The sequence below is a fragment of the Scardinius erythrophthalmus genome, assembly GCF_964197995.2.
Source record: "Scardinius erythrophthalmus genome assembly, chromosome: 7".
NCBI lineage: Eukaryota > Metazoa > Chordata > Actinopteri > Cypriniformes > Leuciscidae > Scardinius > Scardinius erythrophthalmus.
Window position 1 is genome coordinate 16,326,064 of NC_138227.1, and position 12,683 is coordinate 16,338,746.

Sequence of the window (12,683 nt, forward strand, 5' to 3'; positions counted from 1 at the left end):
ATGCAGAAAAACTGTCGCTTTTAAATTCTGAATTGCTTGCATTGGAAGTTCAAACAGTAACTGATAACATAATATGGATGACGTAATCAGATTCCTTATTATATTTCATACTCGTAATCAGACTATGATTACACGTTATTCTCATTCTCATTCTCATTCATTATTTGATTTATCACTGTTATTTTCGTTGTATATGCTTCCGCTGAGCTTTATTTTAAGTACAGCATATCTTATCACTGTTATGCCGATGATTCCCAATTTTATTTCCCAGTGAGTATAGACAAAAATTGCTCATATGAGAATGCCTTCAATTGTTTTAAAGATATCAAACATTGGCTGGCTTGTAATTTTTTACAATTAAATGAGAGCAAAACTGAAGTCTTGAACTTTGGTTCCTCCTTGTCCCGTTTACCTTGAACGTTCAAGATCGATCATGTGAGGAACCTTGGAGTGATTTTTGACTCATCTCTACTTCTCAATAAGCAGATCAGTGCTGTTGTAAAGAGTAGGTTTTACCATCTGAGATCAATTGCTAAAATAAAAACTTTCCTTTCCCATTCTGACTTGGAAATTGTGACTTATTTCATCTAGGTTAGACTATTGCAACCCATTGTATAGTGGTCTGCTTCAAACTGCATTATCTCGTCTACAACTCATCCAGAATTCTTCTGCCAGGCTGTTAACAGGATTAAGAAAAAGGGATCATATTTCCCCAGTTTTGGGGAAATCTCTACACTGGCTCCCGGTGAAATTCAGGGTGGATTTAAAAATTTGTAAAAATTCTGTTTGGTCTCGCACCCAAATATATTAGTGACCTTTTAAACCTACTCACCAACTAGAGCACTCAGGTCTTCTGACCAATTGCTATTGACGGTTCCTCGTTGCCGTTATAAATCTAAGGGTGACCGTGTCTTTTCGGTGAAGGGTCCGAAATTATGGAATAGTCTTCCTTTCCATGTGAGGTCATCTTCATTGCTAGCCTTCTTTAAAAACATATCTGTTTTCTTTAGCTTTTGAATAGATCATGAAATGGGTTTTTGAAGCTGATAGAATGTATGATGTTGTATTTAAATGTGTTTATTTATTCTTGCTTGATCTGTAAAGCACTTTGGGTCAACTTCTGTTGTTTTTAAATGTGCTGTAAAAATAAAGGTTGACTTGACTTGACATTTAACCATTACTGTGTTTAGGGTTTTGTCTTTCAAACTAATTAAAATGTACAAATTCACTTCATTTCATATTTAGGCTACATGCAATGCAGGGATTTCCCAACTTTTTTTGTCAGCTGAACCTCTTTGACCAAATATATTTTATTGATGTAAACCCTTGGATTTTAAGTTTAAGTTAACCAAAGTTAGGTCAATAACAAAGATATATATATATATATATATATATATATATATATATATATATATATATATATATATATATATATATATATATTGTAGAAAACAAAGAATGGAATATATTTTCTCTTTGTATTTTTGTCAATATGGTACAAGATTATCCTATTCAAATCAATGTGATAAACGGGTTAGGTAAAAAGTAATCCAATTAAAAAGTAATCAGATTATATTACCTTAAATGTGTAATGTAATGGATTACATTACTAACTACAATTTTTGTCATGTAATTTGGATTCAGTAACTGAATCATTAATATATATATATTACATACCGTTGAAAAGTTTGGGGTCAGTAATAAAAAAAGAAATTTAGTTTCAATTCAATTTATGCATTAAATTGATCAGAAGTTACAAAGTTGCTCATGAAGTTATGTCGAACTTTCTATTCTTCAAAGAATCCTGAAAAAAATTACATTTTTCCACAAAAATATAAAGCATCACACCATCGATAAGAAATGTTTCTTGAGCAGCAAATCAGTATTAGAATGATCTCTGAAGGATCATGTGACACTGAAGACTGGAGTAATGATGTTTAGCTAAACTCAGCTTTGCATCACAGGAATAAATTACATTTTAAAATATATTAAAATGGAAAGCAGTTATTTTAAACTAGTGATGGGGAACCAAGGCTTTCTGAGGCTTTCATCAAATTGTGCCGACAGATGGTTTATGACTCGAAGCTTTTAACACAATGCGCATTAGCGACATCTGGTGGTCAGACTTGTTTTCTCCACCATAAATCACGGCAGAGCAGAAACAGCACGTGGACTTCGGAAGTCCGTGACATACAAGAGTGGAATCAATCTGGGATCAATACAGTTCTATCTAATCTGATCTAAATTATGTCATTGAGACCACAACTCGTGTCATATGCAGCCTGGTCAACGGATTCACATATTGATCAATAATGTAAAATATACAAATATGTGATCATAAGTAGGCCTAATAGGAAAAAGAAAAAAAAAAAAAAAAATATATATATATATATATATATATATATATATAATATATATATATATATATATATATATATATATATATATATATATATATATATATATATATATATATATATATATATATATATATATATATATATATATATCCTATATATTTATTTATTTATTACACAATTTATGTTATAGGCTGAGGTGGGTAGAGTACCCAAAAACTGTACTCAAGTAAAAGTACAAGTACTTATAGAAATATTTACTCAAAGTAAAAGTAAAAGTAATAATCTTATTAGTTACTTGAGTAAGAGTAAAAAAGTATCCAATGAAAAAACTACTCAAGTAGTGAGTAACTAGTTACTTCGGATCATATAGTGTATATATATATATATATATATATATATATATATATATATGCTATATATATGTGCTATATATATATATATATATATATATATATATATATATATATATATATATATATATATATATATATAATAATAAGTTTATTTTATATAGCACCTTTCTCAAACCCAAGGTCGCTTTACATAGTAGGAAGGCAAGGAAACACAACAACAACAACCAAAACAATATGAAGACTTCATGATGCAAAAGCCTCTGAGTGCCATCTGAAATTTTCTTCTAAAACAATCATTTGTATCAAGCTCGTATATTTAAGGTTAGTAATTTCACTTTAATGACAATTAATGGGTAGGCTACTTTTCATTGCCATTTAAGTGTGAACATAACATACAAGCTTGATAAAAATGCTCTTTCAGATGGTAGGTTACTTAGAGGCTTTTGCCTCTGAAGTCGTAGGCTATACTGTATATAAAATGATATATTTAGATTTTGTTTATTTAAATGACTATTATTATCAGCTATCTTTGCAACAAAAACAGAAGAGAGACATAAGCATTATTTCTGCCATCTGTAGGCTATAGCTCGAAAATCATTGCCTGTCCTCTGGTTTGTATAATATTAACTTATACAACTACATTTGGATTATTAGAAAATTTCGAAATAAAATGAATCTGCAGTGTTGCATTCAAAGGTATTTACAGAGAAGAGTTAAAAACTCTTCACATGTGCTCGCGCTCATGACTGCTACTGAACATCTGCACACACACACACAAAAAAAAAAGGTACATCGACGGTTCTTCTTCTGACTGTTCTCCAAAAATATAATCAAATGTATATTTCTGCAAGCATGTTTAAACTGGTTAACTGTCAACGGCAGGCAAAGGCATTCGTTTTCAAGTCGAGTTCGCACGCCACTGCGCAACAATACACACAAACTACCGCGGGATGGCGGGTGTTCATTACTGTGAACAATGGTAGCTTTATTTAATGTAAATTAATTTATATGTCCAAAAAAACGGGTAATGTCATACTTTCTAGTATCGTGGCGTAGTAATCTGTTTGGTTGTAAAATGTAGCCTATTACCTGAGTGAAATGAAATCGAATATATCGTCCTGTGGAATCATTCATTCACAGACAGCTTACGAAGATGTTCAACTAATAAAGATCTTTATCGCTGGCAAATATATGACGCATTTGAAGATTTGCTCTCACTTGACTGTAGCTAGTAGCTACTGTAGGTCCACTGCCACTTCATCTAACGCTTCTGATGTGCTTAAATCTTCCTGTTACGACTCCGAGTCGAGTGTGAATTGAAAGGGCTTCAGATGATTCAGTGCGTGCAGGAACTGAACAGATCATTCAAACTGATTCGCGAACCGATTTAGACAGATCTGCCAACTTGTTTGATGAAGTCTTTGAACAGAATCGACTCAAAAGAGTCATTCATTTGTGAATTGAGCATCGCTCAAGTCCAGAAAAAAGATACAGCGCGCTTGGAATAAACTACGCATTTAACAACACATATTGCATTAAAATAAAGTAACGAGAGGAACGTCGCCCAATGTAACGAAGTAAAAGTACAGTTTTTTCATTAGAAATGTACTCGAGTAAAAGTAATAAGTACCCACATTCAAATCTACTCTTAAAAGTACAATTTTTCTAAAAAAGTACTCAAGTAAATGTAACGAAGTAAATGTACTTCGTTACTACCCACCTCTGGTTACAGGCAAGTATTGTGTTAAATCATTTAAATAAATAAAGCCTCCTCGATAATCATTTCCCTTTTTATGCATCATCGGAAATCGCCATTTTTGCAAACCAGCTGTTCCGACCTTGCGAATCGCTGCATGACGTTCGAAGCTTCAAACGTCATCAATCACGTGGTATTGTCATTTCGATACAAGCATCGGTATTCGGTAGTGTGTGATAGAAAACCGAGTCGGAGCATCGGAGCCCCGGTATTAACCGTCCCATGACTATAAACTGTAATCAAATTTCACAATATCACTGTATTTTTGATCAAATAAATGCAGCCTGGTTGCAGGGGCGCAGATAGAATTTTTTAACTGGGGGGGACCAAGCTGTCAGCAAATGATTTAAACTCAATTCGTTATTTTCGTAATTTGGGCTTTAACTAGTGCTCAGGTAGTAACTTTGCATAATTTGGGCTAATGATTTGCATTAAAAAGCCATTGGGGGATTGTTATTTGAAATCATGGATAAACAACAATGACCAAAGGTAAACAAAAGCCTACCTGATCACCACTAGCAATGCATGATCAGACTGTTATTTGACTAGTTTGCCAATCACCCACCAAAACTTCATGTCTTTAGCAAAGTATGTTTTTTTTAACATTTGCTTATCTCAGCATACAAAGTCTATCATTATGAACAAAAAAGCAAAGAACCTATGTGCAAATAATAATAATACTAATTGTTTGGTTTTTGAAAAAACGAGGTGATTTTTTTTGTCTCTTCATCGCCTTTATATGACATTTATACAGTCAATTTTTTTCAGTTCAGAAAATCACCGGCTCAGCTCAGAAATAGGGGCTGTTTACACCTGGCCACTTCATGCGCTTTCTGTGATGGGATAGCTATCCGATCGTGAAAAGACCAGGTGTAAATGCCCTCCGAAACGCATTTGAGACAGATTTGAATCCGCGCGCTCAAACCACTTCAGGAGGAGGTCTGAGACGCATCCCAGACGAAACTGAACAAGTGTATATGCATCTGGTTGTTGAAACCATATATGTAAATTTTACTCCTTCCAAAAATGCTAAAAAATTAACGTGTGAGAGCGTGTTATAGGCTATATGTAATGTTATAGCCGGATATGGCGACGCTACTGGAACAGCATCGCCGCAGACGAGAAGCTGAACATATTCATCAAGCAAACTATCGCAAATCAAAGTGAAAGTAAGTCACAGACGCGGGACCAAGCGCGGGAATTGAAGATCGGATTTAAATCCGTTTGGCAAAAACACGTTTATGTAGGCTATAGTGTATACACATAATGTATAGCGAAAACACTGATTAATCCCCTGTTTTACCGATTTTTGTCGCGTTTCGTAGGGATAGTGAGGGCGGGGGACGGATCGGGTCACTATGAATCTGGGGGGGTCATGTCCCCCCCGTCCCCAGTGCCATCTGCGCGCCTGCCTGGTTGAGCATTAGAGACTTCACAAACATTTTAAACAGTATTGTACAGTACAGTATTGTGTAAATGAAAGAAGGGAAGAGCATGTGTGCAGTGTATCAAAGTAACCACTAGAGGGAGCCATACATATGACTTCTACCACATTATACTTCCACAGAGACTGTAAGTGAAAACCTTGTTTCCTGCTGCTAATACAAGAATCTGAATATTGTCAGCAAATTGGCTGCCAACAGCGCTTAGGGATTTATTTCATTGAAAGAAATAAAAGAGTACATAATTATGATTTACACAAGTACAAAAATAACAATCGTAAAAACAACATCACCGATGTGCGTTTCTCTGCCAATGGAGAAAATGTCAATGAGCCTCTTCCGTTCAACACTGGCAGCTCATTTATTACAGCTCTTCTCTAAGTACATAAGGTCACTCCAACGCAAATGCAGAGAACAAAATGCGTGTCTATCTCTACACAAGATTGAATTCTTGCACATCATTCAGTACCCAAGGAATTGCACATTACGAAGGCATGAAAATAAAAACCGACATTAAAATTGCGTCTTCTAAAGCCAAAGCCCCTCCATAAATATTTCCTTGCTGCTAATTAAATCCACTGTATTTTCTTATAACAGAATCACAGGTTTATAAAGCCAGGAAAATGAACGGAAATTAAAAGAGTAGTGTGGAAAAACAGAAAAGAAGAAAACACAAAATTCAGAACAGCAATGACATTCTTAGGCCACAATTGTTACAGTACAACATCAAAGGCCAAAACTGTCCTACAAAGAGTGTTCTGAGTCCAGAGGCCTGTGTGTGTGTGTGTGTGTGTGTGTGTGTATATATGTGTGTTTGGTGTGTGTGTGTGTGTGGAAGTGTTTCCATGCATGGAGGTCCCAGCATAGCGGGGGTGACGCAAGTCCATCATGGTCCCACGGCATCTGCTTCTACTCAGCCCTGAAACACAGCAAGAGCCCGTCAGCGGAGTAAAAGGCCAACTGTGTTTAGCACAGCGCGCTACGTCACTACGTCAGCGTCATCACCGGTCACTGCTGACATCAGAGGCCTGAGCCGCCATGATTTACTACACAACTGATCAAATTAACAGAATACTGTCACATTATTCTTTTATTCCACAAATCAATTACCACAAGCCAAATAAATGTTTGGCTTTTGTTAATCAGAATATTTACATGTCTATTCATTACCATAAAACTTAAATGGTAATGGGAAATTCAAAGCAATTTTTTTTTGTTAATTAAAACTGTTCAACATAATTATGCTGTGAAATTATTTGATATTTCTGCCATATTTAAAAGAGAGACAGAGGTTCATTCTACGGGGAAATAAATCAGTGATACTTTTTTTACAGAAAAAATATTGTGCTTGGCACAAAGCACAAGAATACTGATACTAAATAATGTCACGTTGTAAAATAATAACAATATTATTTATTGTTGTTTTGTATCTAATTGTTTATAAAAACAATTAAATAGATAATAATAATAAAAAACTGTTATTAATAGATTCTTATTATAAACAATTAAATAGATCAAATGTATTATTATTAAAACAAATAAATGGATAATTTATTATTACGTTATTTATTTGTTTTCAATAATTATAATAAACTATCTATTTATTTTTATAATAATAATAATAATAATAACAACTTTTTATATTTAAAAGTATAATAATATAATAGTAATAGCAATAATGCAAAAATGATTGTTTTGTATCAAATTATTAATAAAATATTAAATAATATAATAATTATTATTATTTTATTATTATTATTACTATTGTTTTCAATAACAACAACCTATCTATTAAATTGTTTATAATAATAATAATAAACTATTTATTCAATTGTTTATAATAATAATAATAATAATCATACATTTTGTTATATATTTAATAGTGTAGCCTATATTAATATATTAATATAATAATAATTTAAAAATAATTATTGTTTTGCATCTATTTATGACAAATTAAATGCATAATAATAATATAAAATTTTATTATTAATAATACATTTATTATTATAAATAAATATTATTATTATTATAAATCATTAAATGGATTATAATAGTACAAATAATAGCAATAAATTATCCATTTATTTGTTTGAATAATAAAAATAATACATTTTATTATATTTATTTAATAGCATACAATATATTTATATAATAATAGTAACAGCAACAAAGCAAAGGTATTCATCCTTCTAGCAGAAATGGCAGTTTTAACACACATACAGTAAATCTCAAAAGGCATGTTAATAATGCAAAACACTATCTGATCCAAAGAGGAATACAAGTTTTCAGAGTAGAAAATAACTCACTTCTATTGAAAAAGCTCTTGTCTTCTCCTCCTAACTTGGGTTTGGCTTTTCTGGAGACTTCTGAAGCTGTTATAAGACAAACATCTGTTACACATGTGTGGACACAATGCTGTACAGTATAATGTGTGAATGAACAGTTTCAGTGTATTGTACTGTTCTGAGCAATCATGTTAGTGCACTTCAAAATATAGTTTTCATTTCCTATTTAGATCATTTTATATACAGGAGGAGCAGATCTGATGAGAGTGTATGTGATATGATATTCATTTGTGAATGATTCATATTCATTAACCAAAATTTTGAATTACAACAACCTCCGTCCCTCTTGAACTTCTCAACAACATTTAATCCAGGGGTTTTATTTTCTTTTTTTCTTCTTTTTTGATGCCAAGGACCCCAAAATATGATGATCTTCTTGCAAGGGAGCCCAAACTATAAAAGGCAGCTAAATATTAACTATAAATATTAATGATACATAATACATAGAGACAGCATTTTGTTTGCTAAATAAAATCAGTGGTTTTTATATTATCACTAAACTAAATCCAAAATAAAAAATTTAAATATTGAAGGCACAGTATGTAAGTTTCGCCGCCAAAGGTCATTTTTTTTAGAACAAAGGCGTCGCTTGATGACGCTGTGAATGAGCGTGGAATCATGGGAGTTGCCGTCTTCATCTCCAAAGTCAAGTCAAAACAATCATACTAAATATATTTGAGTGTGCTGAAAGTTGTTATTACTATGTGCGTTCGCTCGGTGGCTGCTAAGAGACAATTGTTGCTCATTGCACTATCTAGATCGATATTAGAATATCATATGAATAAAAGCTGCATGACTTGTGTTGCTATATGGCATGCAGTTAATTTTAAAATATATTGTATGGTGGAGAAAATGCTGTATTACTGTTACTACAAATAAAGCTGTTTCTCGTTATGCTACGTTAGCTACTTGACAAATTAGTGTTGTCTCCGAGGCATGGCACAAACATGGTACTCGCGGTAAATCAAGAAAACAAGAGATTCAAACAATAAGACTAACCGTGTTGAACTTTATAACACCGATTAGTTTTCTGTCGATAAAGGTCGAAAACAGTTGCTCACCAGTCTAATAAAACGCATATTATATTAAAGTGTCTTTGGTGTTTCCATGGTAGGCGACGCAATGGCATGGGCCGTTAAAATGGCTGATTTCTCTGGATTTAAACATTGTTAAACTTTTGGGATAATGCAAGTACACAAGGCAACAAAATAAATCACACTGTTTTAGTGTTTTTTGGATATTTTATAAAAAAAAAAAAAAACTTACATATTGTGCCTTTAACTGAAAAAAAAAGTATTATATATATATATATATATATTGTATTCCCACCCACTTTTGGCTTGAAAACCTCAGAGTACTACCTTAATGGCACTGCAAATCTAACAGGATTTGTTTGTTTTTCTATAAAATTTTTGCTTATATTTTGAGCTAAAAAATATTGCTAAATGCAAAATTGTTCCCATCATCTGTCCAAGAGGGGGCGGTATAAGCCTTCTATCTAGAAAGCAGAACTATGCACACAAAATGAGGCCACACACATTTCTAGCAGCTAATGTGATCAGATAAAAAAAAAATGAAACCATGAGATCAGAGGAGCGCAAGCTGGAGGAGATCAAGACACCTTATTATCCACCATTATGATCAGAAATTACGTGAAGAGAAAAGAATCAGAGTGAGTGGAAGCAGATGGGAAGTGAAGATCTCTAATGACCACCATTTTATTTACTAGTGGTGGGCATACTGTAACAAACAAAAAAGGAAGAAGAAAATCAATAAATAAAAAAAGAAGCCATTTATGAAGAGCTTAAGGACGGGCCGAATCTACCATACCTGTGTCTGTTCTTTAAGAAAATCAGGTAGCTGAAATTCACCCTTAAAGACCTGGAAAAACAGAGAGCTGATTTTAGAGGCTGTCACACTGTGCAAACACAGGATCTACAGTCTTTCCACAAAGAGAACTGCTCATTCATTACACAGTTCAAACTTTTTTCTGTTTTTATTTCTCTACCTGAAGTTATTTTAATCTCTAAAAACATCCTTCTGAACAGCATCAATACAAACGGTTTTACATGCCTCCAGAAAGCAGTAATGGCCAAATGAAAAGTCTGGCGCTGAACGGATAACAGAGTCCTCTTATGTGAAACACTCTCTCGCGCCGCTAGGAGGATATTGGGTGTCAATTCCCAGGGTGTCTAACTTCACAAAATTCACAAGCTCTATCCAGGGATGAAAGAAAGAGTGAAAGACTGTGAGAGAATGAAAGAGAGCCAGACTGAATGCTGGTGTGAGAAGCAGCCAGTGTGTCTGCTCCAGAGAGGACGACAATCTCCAATTAAGACACGTCCAGCTGATCTCATTTCCTGGCTTTAGTTTCTAAGCTGAGGAAATTGGGAATGAGGAGCACAGAGAATCGTGCAAGTGTTTGGGGTGCCACAGGAAAGAAGCGCTGACCTGACAGGAAGCTGGACAACTTGGCGATGGAGCCGCGATCTGAAAACACTTTCCGCTGCGGGTCAGTTATTGCAGCTCTATGAAGGGGTTTTTCTTATAAACAACCCATTTCGTTTGTGCAGGACACGAAAACTATATGCATGAGAGGCAAAGATCCTAAAAAGTGATCAAGTCCTGTCTTGCTTTTCCTCATACATAAAAAGATAGAACAATAGATAGATAGAAAGAAAGATAGAGATAGAACAAAAGATAGATAGAACAATAGAATGATAGATAGAACGATACATAGATAGGATGATACATAAAACAATAGATTGAAGGACCAAACAATAGAATGATAGTTAGAAGGATGAAAGACAGAAACATAGGACCAAACGATAGAACGAAAGATAGATAGAAGGACCAAATCATAGATAGAACGATAGACAGAAGGACCGAAGGATAGAAAGAAAGACAGATAGAAGGACCGAATGAAAGATAGATAGAAGGACCGAACGATAGAACAAAAGTTACATAGAAGGAACAAACAAACTATTATATATATATATATATATATATATATATATATAGAGAGAGAGAGAGAGAGAGAGAGAGAGAGAGAGATTTTTTTTACAAAGTGCACGCCAAATAAAGTTATCGTCTCATAAAAGAAAGAATCGATTCTGAACTATTGAAACAAGTCACGTAACATACCTAAGTAACAATGTAACAAATTTGCATAAAGGCAGTATATGGTCTTCAATGGCCGCCAGCAAACATCTGCTTGACCCGCGCTCAAACACTGCCTAGAAGAGTTTAGTTTGTGTTGTCGACATGTTGAGAGATGCTGTTTTCAGCGCTGTGAATCCACTTTGCATGCACTTAAAAAGGATGAGGACTCGCGCTGGAATTTACACAGAAAAACCAATGCCATAAGCAGCAGACCAATAGACTGGGCCGTCTGACCAATCAGAGCAGAGTATGCTTGCAGGAAGGAGGGGTTTAGAGAGACTAAATATTAGCACATCCCTTTTTCTGAGAGTGTTTGGGTTTTTGGTAGAGGAGAACTGAGTGAATTTTTACAGTCAGCTGAACTGTGGGATATGGCGGTTACGCAAGACTTCAGACCCAATTACAGAGAGGAGTTTCCGGACTGCTGGTTAAAGAGAGCTGGAATCACTGGTGGGTCAAGAGGCGGGGGTTAGCCGGTGGGTGTAGAAGTAAACGAGTTCGGTTGGGGTTCGTTTGAGTCAAGTTGTCTAGCCAAACTTGCGGTTTAGAGCCCGAGTGGAATTCATTTGCAATGAGAAAGGCATGCATGTTTCCCAATTCCCTGGGTTACATTTTGTAATGACCCATTGCTCATCCAAGACTGTTACCCGCACTAAATCCTGTTAATGTTACGTTAGAGGTGGCGATTCGTCAGACATATCCCCATGGCTGGAGGACAATTGACGGTTAAAAAGAAAGTCCAGCTCACGTCTTGGCTGTGACTGGCTCTGAGTCATTCATTTTGTTAGTGTGGATAAGAAATGAACGAGTAGGATTTGTAGAAGTCCCAAAAAAGTAAATATTATCTTATCCAATCCCCAAACACTCCTTCACATTTGCACAACAGCAAGCGTCTGATAAGAAGCGTCTGTGTTGGCTGCAAATGACGTATCTGGTTCTCTATGTTGGATATAAGAGAAGTAACACGCAAAATGAGACAACCAGGACCTCGTATGACATTTGTTTGGTTCGCTACCACGGTAAAGTACATTTTTCGTCGCTGATGTAACAGGACACACTTATTCTTCAAGCTTAAGCTGTTAGTATAGAGAATAACGTGACGAAACCTGTGAGTAACTGAGGGCGCGTGCGATTGAGACGGGCAAATTCTTCAGATCCTCAAAGTTTCTGAGCTCCAGGGAGGCGGCGGTGGAAAAACTGACCGAGCGGCCCAGCAGGGGAATATTCTCCACTGGAATGTTTACATTCAGCCCTCCTGTAGC

General features: G+C 34.8%; 1 protein-coding gene across 3 annotated transcripts in view; it reads right to left on the bottom strand.

The window, feature by feature from the left end:
- Positions 1-6,089: 6,089 nt before the first annotated feature.
- Positions 6,090-12,683, bottom strand: part of tpst1 (tyrosylprotein sulfotransferase 1) — a 36,328-nt gene continuing 29,734 nt past the window's right edge. Inside the window, exons 4-6 of one of the 3 annotated variants that reach the window (XM_081371022.1) lie at positions 10,090-10,140; positions 8,221-8,286; positions 6,090-6,830 (exon numbers count right to left, since the gene is read on the bottom strand). In XM_081371022.1, coding sequence (XP_081227148.1) covers positions 8,251-8,286; positions 10,090-10,140 — 87 coding nt within the window. In that variant the 3' untranslated portion in view covers positions 6,090-6,830; positions 8,221-8,250. Of the gene's footprint in view, positions 6,831-8,220; positions 8,287-9,880; positions 10,000-10,089; positions 10,141-12,683 lie in introns of those variants that run through there. The other 2 variants (XM_081371024.1, XM_081371023.1) reach the window with 2 other exon arrangements.